This window comes from Erpetoichthys calabaricus, chromosome 11, assembly GCF_900747795.2.
Source record: "Erpetoichthys calabaricus chromosome 11, fErpCal1.3, whole genome shotgun sequence".
In the NCBI taxonomy this organism is placed as follows: Eukaryota; Metazoa; Chordata; class Cladistia; order Polypteriformes; family Polypteridae; genus Erpetoichthys; species Erpetoichthys calabaricus.
Window position 1 is genome coordinate 137,024,968 of NC_041404.2, and position 20,130 is coordinate 137,045,097.

At 45.1% G+C, this 20,130-nt stretch overlaps 1 protein-coding gene across 1 annotated transcript in view; it reads right to left on the bottom strand.

Moving 5' to 3' along the window:
• The window catches only part of mapk8ip3 (mitogen-activated protein kinase 8 interacting protein 3), an 88,357-nt gene that overhangs the window by 67,632 nt on the left and 595 nt on the right, over positions 1–20,130 (bottom strand). Inside the window, 2 exon segments of the mRNA XM_051934273.1 lie at positions 217–287; positions 2,907–3,027. Of these exon segments, the coding sequence (XP_051790233.1) occupies positions 217–287; positions 2,907–3,027 (192 nt within the window).

Here is a 20,130-nt window from a genome sequence, read left to right on the forward strand (position 1 = left end):
AGGGTAAGTAGAGGGAAATACTACGATAATACAGGCCCTTCTTCAGAGGAGGTGTAATTATTAATTACATAATTAGCAAGGTAATTCGTACTCCTGTAACTAGTAATTACACCCTGTCTGAAGAAGGAGCCCGATTTGCCTCCAAAGCTCGCGTATTAGAAAATAAAAGTGTCATTTTGCTTGACTTCTCACTGGAGCAGAAAGGGACACCAGTACCTCTGTGTGTCGCTGGTGAAGTGCATTATATTCCTTCTTCATCTCCCATTCACGCTCCTCCAGGCGAGTAACTTTGAAGAAAGTAGATGAGGGTTAGAAACATACACCGCGTTTACTGACTTAGCTCTCCCAAACAACTTTCAAATTACAAGGACACACAAGCAAAAAAACGGCATGTTCTCGTTCTACAAAGACCACTGGGCCACACATACAGTGGACTCAGAGAGTATTTGCCATTCATGCCCATCAATCTGTACTCAATACCCCAGAATGATAATGCAATAGCAGAATTATTCGAAAATGTTGCAAATGTATTAAAAGTAAAAAATGAAATATCACATTGGACTGGATTAGGCAGATTTGAGACTATACAGCGCCCTCCATAATGTTGGGGACACAGCCTCATTTTTCCTTGTTTTAGCCCACTGCTCCATGGCATAAAGTTAGAAATCAAGCAATTCAGACATCGTGACTAAAGTGCACATTGCAGACTTTCATTTAAGGGTCTTTGCATGCATTTCAGTCACACTACTTTTTCTACATGGCCCCCCCTCATTTCAGGGCACCATCATGTTTGGGGCAATTGGCATCACAGGTGTTTGTGATTCCTCAGGAGTGTCCCATGGCTTCATAAGGTGCCTTTGAAGTCTGAGGTTGCCATTGTTCAACAGGAGGGTAAGAGCTGTGCCAATGAAAGCCATTATGGGGCTGAAAAACAAGAACGAAACCATTGGAGACATCAGTATAACCTTCGGATGACCGAAATCAAATGTCTGGAATATCATGAAGAAGAAAGAACACAATGGTGAGCTCTGGAATCACAAAGGGACAGGTAGGCCAAGGAAGACCTCCACTGCTGATGACAGAAGAATCCTCAGTATGATCAAGAAAAAGCCCCCAAACGCCTGTCTGACAGATCAGAACCAGTCTTCAGGAGGAGATGTGAGTGTGTCAGAGATGACTATCAGCAGAAAACTTCATGAACAGAAATACAGAGACGCCACACGGCAAGATGCAAACCACTAGTTAGCCACAAAAAGATTACAGTTTGCAAAAAAAGAACTTAAAATATACCTGCAGAGATCTGAGAAAAAGGTCTGGTGGACAAACAAGACAAAGATGAACCTCATCAGAGTGATGGCAAGAGCAAAGTGTGGAGACAACAAGGAACTGTCAAAGCAGACCACCTCACCTGTTAAATATGGTGGTGCAGGTGTTATGGCTTGGGCCACAGGTCACAGCTCCTGGCACACTTCTCTTAATAATAATAATTTTTTGCATTTATTTAGCGCTTTTCTCACTACTCAAAAGCGCTCAGCAATTGCAGGGTAAGTAAGGGCCTTGCTCAAGGGCCCAACAGAGCAGAGTCCCTATTGGCATTTATGGGATTTGAGCCAGCAACCTTCTGACTGCCAGTGCAGATCCCTCGCCTTGGAGCCACCACTCCACCTTCACGGATGATGGAGCTGCTGACAGCAGTGGCTCACTGACTTCTGAGGTGCACAGACCTTACAACATCCTACAAGAAGAAAATCATTCCAGACATACTGCTAAGGCAGCACAGGAGTTTGTCAAAGTTAAAAAAATGGAAAATTCCTAAATGGCCAAGCCAGTCACCCGATTTCAATCTTCCATATGCTGAAGACAAAGCTTCACTCTGTGAGGGCTGATCAGTTTTCTGAAAAGCACCCAAAGCAATGCTTTCACACCGAAATCAACAGAAAACGTTTGTTGCTACATGCTGCGGCCACCAGTTTGTCAGGAATGCGTGCCAGGCTGGAGCCATATGCAGCTGTAGTGCGTCACGATCTGGTTTGTACCTCTTGTCATTGTAAGTGGCGGACCTCCCAGGTAAATGTTGCCATAGGTGCGTCAGCTACATGAACCTGTTCAGCACTGTAATCAGCTGATGCTGGTACCTCAACGTTCGTTTTCGATCACATGTATCAAAATCGGAGTCTGACAAGTCAAGAGTCCAGTTCAGCGATGATATGCAAAATGTCGTCCATGGAGTATTTTGCTTGACGTTGATCTCTCGCCAGATGTCGATGCCACTTTTGTCATTGTTTTCACCTCACTACTCACGTGAGCGCAGGGAATCTCAGTCCCACCAATGGAGCTAATTCCTTCTAGCAACGGGAATCCAAGTAAAAGGTAACGGCGGGTTTTTGTCACCGTTTACAGTTGATTACCACCTCCGTTTGACAGAAGTCAACATCCCCCCTGAAAGAGTTAAAGGGACAAGCTCCCAGAAACAAGCAGGAGCTGAAGACGGCTGCATGAGAGAAGATCCTCAACACCTGGTGATGTCCATGAATCGCAAACCTAAAGCGGTCATTGAGTGCCAGGGATATGTGACAAAGGACTTAACGTGACAGACCTGACACTGCTGTGTCCCAAACAATATGGCATCCTAAAGTGCTGTCATTTCTACATGGTGACATCAAATTGTATGCAAATCCCCTTGAATGAAACTCTGCAATGTGTGCTTTAATCACAATGTCTGAATTGTCTGATTTGTAATTTTAAATTGTGGAGCAGAAGGGCAAATCAAGGAAAAAATGTGTCGGCATGTCTGCCCCTCAGTGCTCCCTACTTTTAATGAGTGAAGTATTATTGTACCTGCCCACGTCCTCCATACCCCCCATCGTTGTACTCCTAGTTTTAGATGCATTAATGGCCCTTCTTACTTTGGTCCGCATAATTCTTGGTCTTGAGCTCCATTTGCCTGGCCTGCAGCTCCATATTCTCCACCTGCGTCTGCAGCTCCTTCTTCTCACCCTCGAGTGCATCTTCAAACTCAATGAATTTCTACAGGAGTGAAAAAGAAAAGACAAAGTTTCAGTGAACAGTAGAAATGCGGTCGGCATTGGCACAGGTTAGGAGACGTCTGTGATCAAGAGTTCATTTTATCTTTCTGACTACTGAAGCAAACCCAGAGGCTTAACGGTTAGAAGAGCGGCCATTGAGACAGCCAAAGACGAGGCCAGCTTCTGGAGAAGACGGCCCAACACCACCGCTAACTGAAGTCCAGAAGGAACTGGAAAGATCATATGGAAAACATAACCTGCCCACATTCATCATCGGTGACAAGAACTCACCCACTGAGGTGGACAATCAACCATCAGCTGAGGTTTGCCATCCAGGCCTAAAAAAACAAAACCTGACTTCATTTTTGATTGGCAGGTTTTGTTCACGCATTTACAGGCTGACATGTGCATCGCCTGGAGTGCTACACCTGACCAAACATCGGACAGCATTTCATTTGCAAAATTAGGTGGGACGCAGATGGCATCAGTGAGAGTGGGATCACCACTTACTCCATCCGGGATGTAAGCCCTCATTAATATTTTACACCGACACCATATGAGTGCAGCCGGCAGCCTTCCTTTCCCAAGTGTTGTCTGCCACATTCACCCCGAGGCCGAAGTGCTGTTTGTGTCATTTAAGCAAACCACACATTTGTCTAACTTGCTAATTGCTGAGGTCTCCCCTGTATAATGGCAGCCATGTTTGCAGCTTTGGCCCTTTATGTGGGCTGACTATACAAGTCAGGTGGCTTTATTGTCATACCGTCCATGCACCACACTGCAGCATACAGTGGCACGAAATAACGGGACCATCGTGATGCAACACACACACACACATAAACACAGGACAAGTGTGAGGTTGGTTACAGTGGGCCCTGACTTGGAGGACCACTTGCAGGACTGGCAACAGATGAACGTCACACAAAGGACAGAACAACTGAAGGTTAAGAGCCCAACGGAGTGCAGTCACTTTACAGGATTTGAACCAGAAAACTTCTGATTACCGGCGCAGATCCCTAGCCTCAGAGCTACCACTCTGTCGTGAGTGAAGTGAAGGGAATAGATAGCAACAAATAAAGAATTATATATAATAAATAATATACATAAACTAGCCGACGCACGGCGGTGTAACTACAACTCCAAAAAGATGTTGTTGTAGAATGTCTGTCTCTAAGTAATTCCTGCAGCTTAATCCAAAAGACTCGTACGACAATATCAGGTCTGTGCTCCGGTCTTTGGGTATCCAACAGTGCATGTAGAATTTCCGGCCAAGCAGGTTTACGTGTGAAAGTGATAAATAAATCGGGCTTTCCGAATTTACATATTATGGTCATGGCATCCTGATAGTTTTGTTTCATGTATCTTGGACTTCCTGGAATGTGGACAGTAATCTGATCATTTTGCCTACATGTACATTGTTATTTACAGCGTTTGCTTGCAGTGTGTCTGATAGTCCTTTGTATTGTTCCACGCGCAGATCTTGTTGATTTAATGTGAGATAGTTTGAGACGCACGCCCTCTGTTTTAACATACGCATCTACGACGTACCGTTGGAGTAGTTTGCTGCTGGAGTGCAAAATACTAAATGTATTCCTCACTGCTTATCTGTACGCGTAAAATTGGCATTGAGTAAGCCTTATTCGCTTGGCAGTTCTTTCATCTGGAACTTGTTGTAAATCTTTGTGCCAGCCAATGTCTCCATAAGGGAATAAAAGTGGGTAAACCACAGGATCGCAATTCATATTGAGCGTGGAAATCTGTTTATAGGAGTTGCGTATGGGATAGATGCAAATGTCGCTTCGGCAGGCGGTTCGCCATCTTCTCCGATGAAAATCGCTGTAATGTCGGGGCATTGTATCATCGTAAATCCTGCCCAGGGTATTCCTTGAAAACCATTCGTACAGCTGCTGTTGGATTGGACTGAGCGATTTCATGCATGTGTTTGTATGATTAAGCAAAGGGGTTGATGGTTCTGAGCATGGAATCGAGCTGGAGAAGTACATTTTCACTGCATGCAGAGTTTGCTTGATTTTGTACTTCAGTAGCTTGCGCTGTCATAAACATACAACTGTCCATATCCTGGAGAGGTAGAAGTGTTAGCGTATAGTGGAGAGATTTGGTGATAAATTTGCCCGTGTATTTTAAAAAAGTGTGGTCTGTGGCCAGGAGGTTGAGTTATCTGTGCACTCATGGAAGCAAACGCTAGAGAAGAGTTGTGTTCTCGAATGTGTTCACGATAATGTTTAGCTTCTGATGTTTGCTGTGTAAGAAGCTGTTGTAAAGACACAGGAGGCTCCCGCAAAGGTGGTAAAGCTACTTTACCGTTGTGGCAGCACCTCGAGGACTTGTTGGATGTGTGACGCTCAGCAGGCCAGTATAGTGCATGACAGTGTTTACACTGCTGGTCTGGAGTCCCAGTGCAGTGTGGGGAAGGGTTTGGAAGAGGACCAATAGGAATCGAGAAATGCCGTGTCGGCTGCGTGTGGGCGGGACCGGTTTTGAAGTGGAAGCAGGACGAACCAGAAGAGAAATATATATAAAAGACATACACAAATAATAATTAATAAATAACTAATAACATTTAAACACAACCAGAGTGACAAGTGTAACAAATGTACTGCAAACAGATTTGCTACAAGGGGCAGATCTGAGGGCAGGGGGGCAGCACAGAGTTCACAGCACGGACCGCCAAGAGCTAGAAGCTGTTGTAGTTCCTGGCACATCTGGTTGGCATGCTATGGTACCTTCTGCCAGATGGAAGTGGGACAGAGAGACCGTAGGTGGGGTGGGAATGGACCTCCACAACGCTGCAAGCTTTACAGAGATGTCTTCAATGGAGGGCAGAGAGGACCCAACAATCTTTTCTTTTACAGGGTGAGTCACAATTATGTTAACACTAATGGATTCTTTTTTATCTCGACCACACCTTTCCAGGTCGATGGATAGCTCATGATGGACCATTGCCAATTTATGGACATTTTGCCCCCCCCCCTCCATTTCACCTCCATGATATGTCTCCCCCACCCCAGTAACTTCTAATACCCACACCCACACGTTTTAAGTGTTGGAAGTTTCTAAAAGAATAAAGTGAATAATCGTTCTCAGCGTTCAAAACTGACTTTCTTAATTTAAACATTTTTGTAGCAAAATGATAAAACAGTTAGCAATAGTGTATCACTTGAATGAAACGCTCGGTAAACATACTGTAAATATATTTTTATTTCAATTAAAACGAATCCAAACGATTTTACAATGCAACACGCTGATCTATGAGTCGTAGAAGAACACTACCTGAGTGAACGTTTTTTATTCTCAATGTTGGCTAAGGTTTATTCAATTTTTAATTGCAATTATAGATATGTACATAAATACTGGGGCAAAATATAGTGGTGGTGAAATGTGTTTTACGGGGTGAAAATTACCAGGGGCAAAATGTGGGGGGCAACTTATCCCACCATTGCCATGGCCTCCACACTCCCCTGATTTAACCCCCTGTGAATTCTGGTTATGGGGTATGGTGGTGAAGGAGCGACACTTTGTGATATCAATGACCTGAAGGACAGAACACGGACTGTGGTGTCATCTACTCCCTGTGAAGCGTGTGTCCGGGCTTTAAATGGCACTGTTGCTCGTTGGATTTTGTGTGATGGCGAACAGGTCGAGACATTCCTGTAAAGCATCTGGCACATATGAAGTATGTTTTGTGAATAAATTGTTTCCGCCATCCATCCATCCATTATCCAACCCGCTATATCCTAACTACAGGGTCACAGGGGTCTGCTGGAGCCAAACCCAGCCAACACAGGGCGCAAGGCAGGAAACAAACCTCACCTGTAACTTGCCAATCGTGTGACTGATTGACCTGAAATTTGGTACTCATATACTACGTGACGAGGGTGGTGATTGACCTCCAAGGTTATTCCTCTTTTTATTTTTATTTTATTTTATTGTAGAATCAACTCTCTGCAGTGGGCAGCAGGGCTGCTGTGTGGCACATTCTCATTCCCTACCACCTTCGCCGTCACTTCCCCTGCCTCTTCATATCTTAAATCATTCTTGAGGCAGATTGAAGACTGAAGTGCCAGCTTAAGTGAAAAAGTAAGGAAAACGTACAAAGTAACTGCAACACAAACACGGACTTCATCAGTTTTAATGTGAAAAGATGCCAATGAAAGAAGGGAAGAAGCGGGCAGCTAGGGTGGAGACAAGAAGAGCTGCTCAGGAAACAGCAAGCGCGTCAACCTCTGAGCAAACGAATGATAAACGTACAGAGACAGAGAGAGGAGGAAGACTAGGAATGACAAGTCAAGTGTTAATGTGCAGTGCGCCATTACTGGTATTTTATATTTGATCATGTGTGCCACCTTTGTATTACATACTGAGCACACACTTCACGCACAGCCCGTATCATCACCCGTACATCTTGTGCGACGCCCGACGCTGTATGGATGCCACACTGGCCAATCAGCAGCTTTTCCAGTCACTGATTCATGTAGAGGATGCCAGGACCAGAGAGGGTTAAGGGCCAGGCAAGCCGAGGACGCCTGTGCTTTGTCACTGAGCAGGTCTGGCTGACATCAGACTGGGACAGGGCCTTCCTCAGGCTTCAGACGACACAGAAGACAAAAAAGCTCCGGCTTTGAATCACCGCATCAGGCAGTGACACAAACGACCCGCCAGCAAGGTCAGCGATTAACCCTGGAGAAGACCACCCCACGCCAGCCAGTAAGGTCGTGGGCCTGGAGAAGACCACCCCAGGCCAATGTCTGCTTTTCCACATAACCTCACCTCTCAATGACTCATACGTGCTTTTGTTTAAAAACTCTTTCTGTGTTAACAACATGAAATTAACAATCCAAACAGAAATGTGCAGTGAGAGTGCAGGGCTGGGCTAATTTCCACTCAAGCCCCTCTCGTGAGCGTTTCCCGTTCTGCAGTGCAGGTTCAACGGACCGTTTGTTTTGTTTTTTTAAACTGCTGACTGTGCAGAAACAGGGGGTGCCGGAGTCCGCAGTCATATTACATTACACGCTGGGGGAAAAGCAGACACTTCCATATTCTAGAACAACGCAGGTAGCAAATCACGAAGTACACGTCACCGCGACCTTCGTGTCACAGCCGTTTGGATTTCTTTCCTTCTGATCCGCAATGTCAACAACGGCCACGAGGCCTTCTTGGCTTTGCTGCATTGCTCACAGAACCGTCAGGACACCATTTCTGTTTTGTTTTTTGAGTTTCGCAGGGGCACGCGCAAAGAGACCCCTCACATGTCTCTCCTCCACTACAAACTGGCCGATTGGACACACATGTGACAAGCCGCGGGGGTCAAACTCAGAGGGCCACAGTCGTTACAGGTCTTTTTTTGGGGGGGGGTTTCCTTAACCAGCAGTCAAACAATAAAGAGATTGAAGGCAAGTTAAGAGATGCCCAGCTAGCTCAGGGGTCTCAAACAGGCCACCATCTTCACTCTGTTTAGCTGTTAATGAAGCCCGTTATTGAATTCTATGGCTTGCTGGTTTCTTCTTCTGCCACACCCGTCATTTCCTAACCCTGATCGCCATCCACATGCTTTGTGGATCAAAAGTGAAGTACAGACTGTCAGGTACGGGCGCTCACAGGTCACCTCCAGGGTTCTGAGAAGGTAAGCAATTCCACCCAAGACCAGGAGAGGGCGCCATCTTTACTTTGGTCTTCTTCTCTGTCCACAGTCCAGAAGCTCAGCGGCTGGAGGATCTGTGACCTGCTCTTCTGGACACCACCACCACATATAAAGGACAAGCTTCACCTGACTCCATCTGCTGCTGCTAATGCCAGGACGGGGCTCACTGCCACATGCAGGCCACCCTTACCTCGTAGTTTTCAAATCTGCTTCGTTCAGTCCATCTACTCGCTTGATCTCGTCACTTCGGACTCCGCTATCTTACTCAAACTATTCACACTCCATTCCCTCACTCAATCCAGTTAAACCTCTCTGCCAATGTCACTCACTATCATCACACCTGTCTCCTACCCATCATGCCCACCTGTCCTCCTCACATTCTCCCACACTTTCCTCCTCTTCCTCCTCCACCAACTGCTTATGATCCCACCACACCACGCTACTTCTACTACTTTCCTGCTCCGCCACCTCCTCATATTCAATTCATGCTCAAGTCCTACGAAACAATGATGTCTGAATCCTCTTCTTCCTCTTCTTCCTCTGGCAGCTTTATCATATCTTGCCCCTCCCACTCCCTCCATTGCTCAGTCTGAGGGGTTAGTGAGATTCTTCTCCCAGCATCCTCAGTACTAAACAAGAAAAAACAATCAAATCGCTAAACCTAACAAGCTAAATCAACGGGTTTGGTTCTCCCAAAGCGCCTCTGCAGAAGCAAAAGGCAGCAATGAAAAAATACTGGACTCCCCCAACTAAATCAAGAGTAGTGGGGTAAGGTAAAAGATACAGGCTGGAGCAAACTGGGCAGAGAGATGTGATGCCCCGTACCCACCAAATACCACACAGTGGTCTAACCACGGGGCATCTAGGAGTCGTACGGAGGATTAACCAGGATGAGGGAGACAGACGCAGACAGGATGGTACAAAAACACAAAGTTCTTTATTAAAAGCAGGCAACATCAAAAATCCACCTTAATAAAAGGATCTGTGCATCTCTGTCTCTGTCATTCCAACAGATGGCACATCACAAACATTAACACTGTTTTTGTGGACCCCAAATGACATATAGCAGAGACATATTGCATTTTCCATTCCAACAGATGGTGCGCCCCATACCAATTGGCATATAACAGAGACATATGCACTGCATTTCTCATTCCAACAGATGGCGAATCACAAACGCTTGCAGTAATGCTTTTAATGACCACAAATGGTTGTGATACGCCATCTCTTGGAATCTCCTACTCAGGTGTATGAGTTAAAACGATAAAATAAAGAATCAAAATTTCAAAAACAGACCAAAACACAATGATTCCAGTCTTTCTCCAGGCTACTCGATGGGAAACAAAGACTTTTTACATCAGAAAAAACAGCGAGAATTCCGGTCCTTTTCCCTTCTCCTTTCTCAGACTGTTCAAGGGAAACAAGGGACGTCTTAACAGAAAAACAACTCAAACTAGTCCGCCGTATTATCCCCCAATGTCAATGCTTTAACCTTTGTTTTTTTGTTGTTGCGACCCAATCACGTCCTTCTTAGTGTCTTTGAGATGCCGTCCATGCCACTCTCGAAGAATCTGTGCCAACAGTGCTAGCAGAACAAATTGCCCGCGGTGACGTATGGCGAGACAAACTCCACACGGCCCTTTCCTGTTGAATACAGCGGTGAGTCACGACCCAATGTGACCCGAGCTGCCGTGGAGGCGGTTGTGTGTTTGGGGACGGGGGACTGATCAGCTGATCTGGTACCACACTTTCATTTTAGATCGCGATCTCCAGATCACTGGCACCAAATTTAAAGTCTGACAAGTCCAATTCAAAATAATTAAATATATGCAAAAAGTTGTCCGCCGAGTATTTTGCTTTGCGCTTTCGCTTTTCTCTCTCCCTAGATGTCGATGCCATTCTAGATGTCCTTTACTCCATGCAGGGATTCAATGCCAGGTCAACGAGTCTAATATTCCTCCTAGAGGAACAGAGGATACAGCTATTAAATAACGTTGTCAATGTCGATTATGGATGTCGACAGAAGTCGATATCCACCCTAAAAGAGTTAGGAAGCTGTGCTCTAAGGGGTAATCAAAGAGCACCGCGCCTTTTATTCAAGCAGCCCAGCTCCACTAACGACAGATTCATGACCCTCTATGAAGACAAACTCTTCACATTTCATACGAGTGCAGGGTCCCTTCCTCCAATCCCATCAGACACTTCACTCAGCTCTGTCCAATTACCCGGCGCGCCTTTTATGCAGTTTGTCTTAAGTGCCGTAATCCGAAAGGAACCCTCTCACGACCCAAACTCACGCATGCGCGGCCCACCACAGCCACAACACCTTCCATTACTGTCCAGTAAATCAAGTCCGCTCTCTCTGTTGGGCGCTTTGCACGTCAGGTTTGATAACATTTACTCTCCTTGTGCTGGGAGGCCTTCTTCCATCCAGGGTTAGACAACTCGCATAGCATGCCTCGGACACGCATACCCACACAGCTGCCCTGCTGTTTCCTTCACCAGAGTGCTCATTGGCATCATGTCACCCCATAGATCTATTTAAATAAAATCAAAAATCTGTGTATAATTACACCAATAACGCTAGACAGAATAGGCACCAGAGCGCAACTCAACAGAGCAGTAATGGGAAATAAGGGAAAGGAGGAAAAGAAAGGAAATAAGGACCACGACAACTCAAAGCCAAGAAGGGAACACTGGCAGTGAATAATACAATTAAGCAGCAGAGCAGTGCCAGCCCCCATAAGCCAAGCTGCCGTGTGCTCACAGGGCCGAACGCTTCACTATAACAGATGTGAGCCAAGCATCCGTGTCAGTCAAATCCGATTGCTTGGATTTGGAAATCTGATCTCCACCCGTAATCTGCATGAGGATTAATCGCTAATGGGATCCCAAGCGGACCACGGCATCAATTAAATGCAGACCTAGCCGCCATTTCAGAACGCCCGCTCACCGGGTGCACATGCGTGACTTTACTGCTGTTTCAAGTCACAGGGTCCCCAGCACAGTAACATTCTTACTGGCATGTCTCCTCTGACCAGTCAACAATAAAACAGTGCCAAGAAAAGACGCACACTAAACAAAAATATGAAATTCTTACATGAAATGAAAAATGAAAATCCTGCCTGCATGTCTGACAATAAAACAACAAGTGTGCAAATAAAGCAAACCCGCATCTCGTCAACGAGACCTGCAGGCACAACACGCCAGGGACCCAGCACTTCCTTACACATCCAACAGCCCCTTACAGGAACGGCAGACCAACTCCTCCTCCTCCTACCCACAATGCTTCCTCTTCCGGCTGAGCAGGGTATACTTCACCTCTTTCAGGGTGCAAAACGTCAAGATTTCGACGCACTGTCAGCATTCCGTTCGGCAGCGGTGACACTCCAAATACCCACTGAAAACTTGGTGTCTGCCCAGATCTGCAAGCCTCTCATGGCACAAACGATTCACTCTTCACTCAGGAAGAAGGAGCGTGCCAGCTCTTCAAGGCCATGTCACAACAGGCGACTATTCCAGCAGATGACCTTTGTGACTGGGAGGCAGTCAGCAGTGTGCTCCCATGAAGGCCGGTCATCGAGCCTCACACTCCCAGCGACTCAGTCCAACTAACAATCCGCCCCAATAAAATTAAACAGGTTTGACTTTGTCTTTAGTCGTAACGCCGGCTCACGCGTGCTTGACAGCCGACAACCAATGAATGCTCAGCTGCAAGTACAATACACATAACAGAGCATTGAAGGATGAGGAACACGGGTGTTTAGGACGTCCCAAACGGAGAAGCTTCTCTGCATATGTCTCAAACACAACAAAAGAATGGAAAAAAGAAAAACAGGGCAGACTGAAGCAGAACTTGACGTTACCTTTCAACCCTTCGTACAGCACTGGCTCCATCAGACAGAATGTCAGAAACACAATTGTGCTGCAGCTTCGCCACGCAGTCACTAAAACTGACAAGCCCAGCTATTTTTGGTCGTGTCAATGGGCACAGTCCAGCAAGGAGATCAGAACGTCTGGCATAACCTTAGACTAGAAGATGAGCAATGTGACTGACGTTGGCTTCAGGGTACAGGGTACAGTTCATTCCACATTAAAACGGCTGGATAGACGGATAGATAAAAACTTTTTTTGTCCCAAGAGGAAAACTAATCTTTTTACAGAGAATCACAACCTCCTCAAATACACACCAGAATTGCTAAAAAGCTGAACACTTCTGACTTGGCTACAGATAAAAGAGCAGTTCCTGGCACTCTGCTGTAGGTATAAAGGAACTGAGCCTCCATTTTGGAGTCGGTCCCAAGCCTGGATGAATGGAGAGGAAAGGCAACCGGCCATAAAAATCAAGCTGAAGCTTTTACAGGTCTAGTCGAAAATAGAGACCCCGGTGGTGTGGTTTCTACGTAGACCTGAACGGACAGAAGCTTTGGAGACCCCGTCTGGCCTCATTAATAGCGGCTCAAAGCAAGCCTAAAATTATCATCTTCAGCTTAAGATATTACTTCATATAAGAAATGGGGGAAAAGGTGACTTCTTTGGTACCCCAGAAAGCTCGCCACACAGAAACAAGCATGGCGCTTCCAAAGGTTCAACTCTTGAGGCCTACGCACCGCTCTACATCTCGTAGCCTGCCCCCTACGCCTTCGCTGGTATCATCAGAGGTGGGAAAAAAGTCGGATACACAAACTACTGATCAACCCATTACTGAAACAAGAATGATTCTACTTCGGGAAAAGCTCCCTACATCTATTTGTTCTGATGTGAAGAAATCTAAACGAGACATAGCAGATACTGCAGAACGCACATCACATATGCAAACAAGAATGTCTGAGATTGTGAAGGCGCATAACGAAATTGTAACGGTCTCAAACAAAATGGAGGCGACGATTAGCAAGCTGTCTAGTAAGATTACTCGTTTGGAAGATCACTCCAGACAGAATAATGTTGGACTGAGATATAGATAACACGCAGATGCTGGAATACTTGCAAAAATGTCTACGTGTACTCTTGGCAGACCTTGAATTACTGGACCTGACGACAGATTGATGCCATAGACTGCCCTAAACCTAAACACGTTTCTGCGAATTCACCCAGGGATGTTACATTTCGGCTACACTTTTATCACATTAAAGACAGGCAGATGAAAACGGCAAGAAGCAGCAAAACTCTTCCAGACCCTTACAGCGAGAAAACGACTTTCATGGGAAACAGAGACCCCAAATAAAAATGGGAATAGCAAAGGAAGCTGTAGGTATAAAGGAACTCCAGGTGTTTCTTGACACACTTCTTCTGATTAGTTTATCGGCTAGTGTGGCACCGAGAAGATGTGCAGCATAGTTCATGATGGACATCAGCTTTCTCTTCGTTCCACCACCACCACCTCCAGCCGGGCCAGAGAGTGCACCATAATAAAGCCTAGCTTGTTGTGGGCCTGTCTTGAAGTGATGTTATCAGCCCAACACACCACAGTGGCCATCAGAGTGCTCTAAAAGACATCACTACCCACGTTAAAGGAAGATCTCCTCAGAAAAAAGAATCATTTCTTCCCTTTCTTGTCTAGTTCCTCTACATTATGAAACCGGCCCAGCCTGTCATTGATGTGGACCCCCAAGCACTTGAGACAGTGCACCACCTCCTCACTCACCAGTTCTCTGAACAGTGACCGGGCTAAAGGCCCTTTGGTGCGGCAAAAGTCAATGACCAGTTCCCTGAACATTCTCCCCCTGACTCCTCTCCTTTGTCTCATCTCCCTTAGGACACACATGTAGACTCACCTGAGAACTTCTGCAGGTGACATGACCTGCTCTTACATTTATAGTCGAAGGTGTGCCAAGTGAACACAAATGGAGACTGGCCTGTTCACATGCAAAAACTTGCAAATCGATCCAATTAGGCATACGCAGTGTGTCAGCCAAAACCAAGATTTGCTTTTGGAGCAAATGCAAAGTAAGTCAACACACCTAAAGCACAAGGCAAGGCAAGAGAACCTGGAGAAAACAGCAAAGTGGACATATTTATCTGGACAGACAACAGCAAACGACTTTTAAGAGTTACAAACACGTATAAGGTAGACAAGACCATGAAGAATATCAAGTGTGAGTCCGACCAGAACACACAGGAATATTCCAATGTTGTGGGGCGCAGTATGCAGAGATGTTAGGAATGGACACGTCCCACAGCGGACAGTGGGAGACAGACCTAGGAAAGTCCAGGAAAGTAGACTGAAGGGGTAGTGATATGTGATGAAGAGAGTCGAGGAATGGCAAAAGAGTGATGGGAATGGAAGTCCGGGAGAAGAGAAAGCGAAGGTGGACAGGTGAAGTAAAAGATCTGAGGAGGAGGTGCAGGACTAAGCTGTGTGGAGACATTTGATGAAGCACATTGATCCTACATAGAAGTGGGAAAAGATGAAGAGGAAGAAGAAGACTGCTTCTGAATGGCCAGATGAAGCACAGCACAATACCAAAGTCGCTCTCATCACTACTCTGTCCAATATACAATAAAATCCTCCCACCAGAGTTCAGGCCCATACTGAAAATCTGTTCTCACCTAGGAAATATTACTGTTCAAAATAAATTATTTTAAGTCTTAAACCAAAAGCAAAGGGGTCTGCTCTGCACAATATAGAATAAAGGATGCCAGATGTTAATCACTTCTGTCCGTTTCAACTTACTTCATGGGAAATTGTGATTCTCTTTAAATAGTACCCGTACAGGTACAATACCAGTAGCCAAGTCTTTAATGGGTTTTGGGTTAGAATATTCTCACTGTTACAGGGCCTTCATAACGTCTGCGGAGAACATCACCTTAGTCACATTTTGTTCTGCTGAAGTCCTTTCAATTCATTTTTTCTGTCATCGTACAACACTCAGTGGTCCAGAATGACAAAGTGAAAAATGGCATTTTAGAAGTTTTTGAAAATGTATTCAAAATTCAAAAAACTGAAGTATCCCTTGACACAAGTAATCCGACCCGTTGCTATTTTGCTCTGGTGCATTCCATTCAGTTGTTCATCATTGGGATGTTTGGAGTCCACCTGTGGTCAATGTGATCGACTGGACTGATTAGGAAAGGCACACGCCTGTCCATAGAGGGTCCCACAGGTGAGCACAGATCAAGCTATGAGGTTGAGTTTTAAGGCACAGATCTGGGGAGGACTACAAAACTATCTACAGCACTGAAGGCTCCTAAGAGCACAGTGGCCTCCATAATTGTTAAATGAATGACGTTTGGAGAAACTACAACACTTCCTAGAGCTGGCTGCCTGGCCAAACTGAACACTAACAGAGATGGGCCTTGGTTAAAGGAGCTGAGCAAGAACTCACTGGTCACTGTGGCTGAGCTCCAGAGAACCTGTGTGGAGATATGAGAAACTTCCAGAAGGACAACCAGCACTGCAACACTCCATTAAGCTGGGCCACATGAAGAGTTTGAAAAAGGGCACCTAAAAGACTCCCTGACTATGACAAACACGGTTCTCTGCTCTGACAAAACAAAGATCGAACTGATTGGCCTCAATTCTAAGTGTTGCATCTGGAGGACCCCAGACACCACTTGTCACCTGAACAACACCAGTCCAACGGTGAAGCATGGGAGTGGTGGCATCATGCCATGGGGCTGTTTATCAGTTGCAAAGACTGGGGGACTAGTCAGGGTTGAGGGAAAGTTGAACTGAGCAAGATACCAAGATATCATTAATGAAAATTCACTCCAGAGTGCGCTGAACCTCAGACTGGGCCACTGGTTTACCTGCCAACAGGACAATGACCATAACAACACAAAGCAAAGACAACACAGGAGTGGCTTAGGCACAGCTGGGGCCCAGACCTGAACTCAGAGGAATATCTCTGGAGAGACCTGAAAAGAGTTGCCCACCGACAGTTTCCATCCCACCTGACAGAGCTTGAGAACATCTGAAGAGAAGGATTGCAGAAAATCCCCCAATCCAGGCGTGTATAGCTTGTCAAGTCAAAGCAAGAAGACTCCATGCTGGAATTGTTTCCAAAGGGACGTCAAAGAAGAACTGAGTAAAGTAACGGAATACTTGTGGCAATCTGTTATTTCATTTTTAAATGATTATTTTTAACTAATTTGCAAACATGTCTAAAACTCTGCTTACGCTTTGTCATTCTGGTGTATTGAGTGTTGCTTCATGAGGGGAAAAGCAAATGATCCAAGCATACGGCTGCAACATCGTAAAATGTGAAACAACTGAAGGGGTCTGAAGACTTTCTGAAGGCACTGTATGTGTAAACGCTCTTTGGGCTGTTGCTTATTATGTAAGGCGCTACATTACAAAAAATCTGGACAAGAACAGGCCATTCAGATCATCAAAGCTCGTCAGTCCCATCAACTTAATTCCTCTAAAATAACATCAAGTCAAGTTTTGAAGGTCCTTAAAGTGCTTCTGTCCACTGGGTCACTGATCCCACGTGTCTGTGGTTCCCTGTGTGAAGAAAAACTTCCTAATATTTGTTGAAATTCACTGTTAAGTTTCCAACTGTGTCCCCATGTTCTTGATGAACTCATTTTAAAGTGACAGACTCCATCCGCTGCACTAATTCCCTTCATAGTTTTGCACACTTCAGTCAGATCTCCTCTTAATCTTCTTTTTCTTAAACTGTAAAGGCTCAGCTCTTTTAATCTTTCCTCCTAACTCATCCCCTGTAGCCCTGAATCAGCCCAGTTGCTCTTCTCTGGACTTTCTCCAGTGCTGTTATGTCCTTTTTGTACCCTGGAGACTAAAACTGCACCCAGGACTCCAGATGAGGCCTCACCAGTGTGTTATAAAGCCTGAGCAGAACCTCCTGTGACTTGTAATCCACACATCAAGGTGCTATATAACCTGACATACTGTTGGCCTTCTTAATGGCTCCTATCCATTGTCTTAATGTAGACAATGACAAGTCCATCATGACTCCTAAATCCTTCTCATAAGGCGTACTTTCAATTTTCTGACCCCCCATTGTGTTTTCAAACCTAACATTTTTACTTCCTATGTGTAATATTTTACGTTTAAAGTTTACCTTACATGTGAAATAAAATCAGATGACCAATGCCATACCCCAGATTGCAAAAGGAAGCCCACCACACTACCAAAGTCGCTCTCATCGTCACTCTGCCAAAAAAATAAAAATAAAACCTCACCACCGGAGTTGGGGATCAGGCGCACTCTGAAAATCTGTGCTCACCTGGGTAGCGTTATCATTTTATTAACAATGCGTTAACTCCTAAATCTAAAGCAAAGGGTCTCCTCTATGGGATGTGAATAAAGAACAGTGGGGGACATTTACTTCTGTCAGTTTCAACTCGTTTCACAGAAATTTGATGGTTTTTGATTTGACATACTTTGTCAATCCCCGAGGGGAAAGTGTCTTTTCGCATGACCTTTGGGGGTCTGAGTGCAGGGTCAGCCATCATAATGGTGATTCTGTTTTAAACAGTGGAAGGACACCAAACCCTTTGGCCACATCTATATCTGGCATTGGCCCGCCATGTGCGCAATGTACATGAGAGACTTTTAAGTGCAGTTTTGGGGTCTCCATGGCCGTGGGTTATTATTCCTACCAATTTCACAATCAGCGTGCCAGTCTTTTTTATTTATTTTTTTTGTAGAATTCATTGTTTAGTTATCTGGCCCACAAATATTACTAAGAAGCTCATACAAATGTGTATATTGTGACATAGCTTTAAAGTAACACCCTACCCAAAAGTGCTATTTTTGTACATGTTACACACCCCATGTAGTTTGTAGTGCTGGCTAAGAAAATTTCATGTTTTCATGCAGAACAAAGGAAAGAAGTTTCTGATATAATGGATGCTAATGGCGACGGCTGCTCTCCCCCTCATTCATTGGCCAAGAGTCCTGTCTTCAGTTCACAAGCACAGAACAATGGGGACATGTGGATTATGCAACACGAGTTTCTTAACCCTACATGATTTGCCATTGAGTGGTGGGTTGGCACCCTGCCCGGGGTTTGTTTCCTGCCTTGTTCCCTGTGCTGGCTGGGATTGGTTCCAGCAGACCCCCGTGACCCTGTGTTCGGATTCAGCGGGTTGGAAAATGGATGGATGGATTTGTCATTGTACTACATGGGTCATCATTAGAATCAGAATTTTTCTCTCATTCTGCATGATAACTTGAGATCCATCACTACAAACTACATGGGCTTAGTAATAAATAAAAATGTCACTTTAGGGTGGAGTATTGCTTTCAATGCTTACATTTGTTTTGCTGTTTCATTTGCATAACATACCCTTTTCTACTCAAATATTGAAGATTGAGCGGTGCAGGCACGGGTACAAGTGGCATTGAATGCCAAGGGGCAGCAATGACTTCTCTGCCATTTTCACTTGTCTGCTCTTACAGACAAACAGAAAAGTGAATTTGATTTTGAAGTAATTGCTGCCCTTGAGCACTGTCAACATTTTGATACAAATAGGTGAGCAAACACTAAAGAAATATGGGAATTACAAAGGAAATGGCAACGGCAATGTAAGCATTTAAAGCAGTGGAAAAAATTACTTCAGAATAAAGAAAAAGGACGGCTCAGTAAAATGAGATCAACTAAGCATGGCACACTGATTATGTAATCTTTTGGAATAAAGACCCACAGCCACAGAAGCACCCCAGGACCTAGCATGGGAATCACTGGTGTAGGGTACAAGCAAAGACTTAATAAGCAATCAGCCAATCAGAAACGCAACAAGGACATGTGGACTGTTGTTGTGACTCGTGGCTCTCATCCAGCAGTGTCAGCACATCTTATTGATTGACCCTCTCACATCTGACCAGAACACCGTAACGCACACCAAGGGTTTTGTTGTTGTTGGTTTTTTTTATTTTTTTATTCTGTGGTCCAGAGCAAAACTGGTGCCACTGCAGTTCAACCACATTATCCGCTTATTTAATATGCAAGTCCCAAGGTATTTATTATCCTAACAGCACGCCAGAGGATGCGGCCCCTTCTCCTGAGTCATGCCAGTTCTCCCATTCCCTTCCATTGTAATCCTTATGTAATATAGTTACACTATTGCTTGTAATTTTAATTCTTGTATTGTACTTTTCCCTGATTTTTAAATCACATTGTAACGGTACTTGCTGTGTACAGGCATTACATTAACTACTGGAAATGATATGGCACTTTTCTATTACAAATGTGACAAGCATATTACTGATTGATGGATTACCCACCATTCCTGGCCCCTCCCTTAAGGATCCCAACACATTACCAAGTCCATGAGGTGCCATTACCCTGCCCGTCTATAGATGCTGGTCCATCTGCCTTTGACCTGGCCGACCCCCACCCACACATACACACCCCATCATCCCTCTGCACACTCAAACACTTGCCCTCCCAGGGGGGCGGGCTCAAAGGGCGGCCAACTCCCACCCTTCCATGGGGCCTCCATCTCTGACGCGCAAGTCACCCTTCCCTCTCCTCT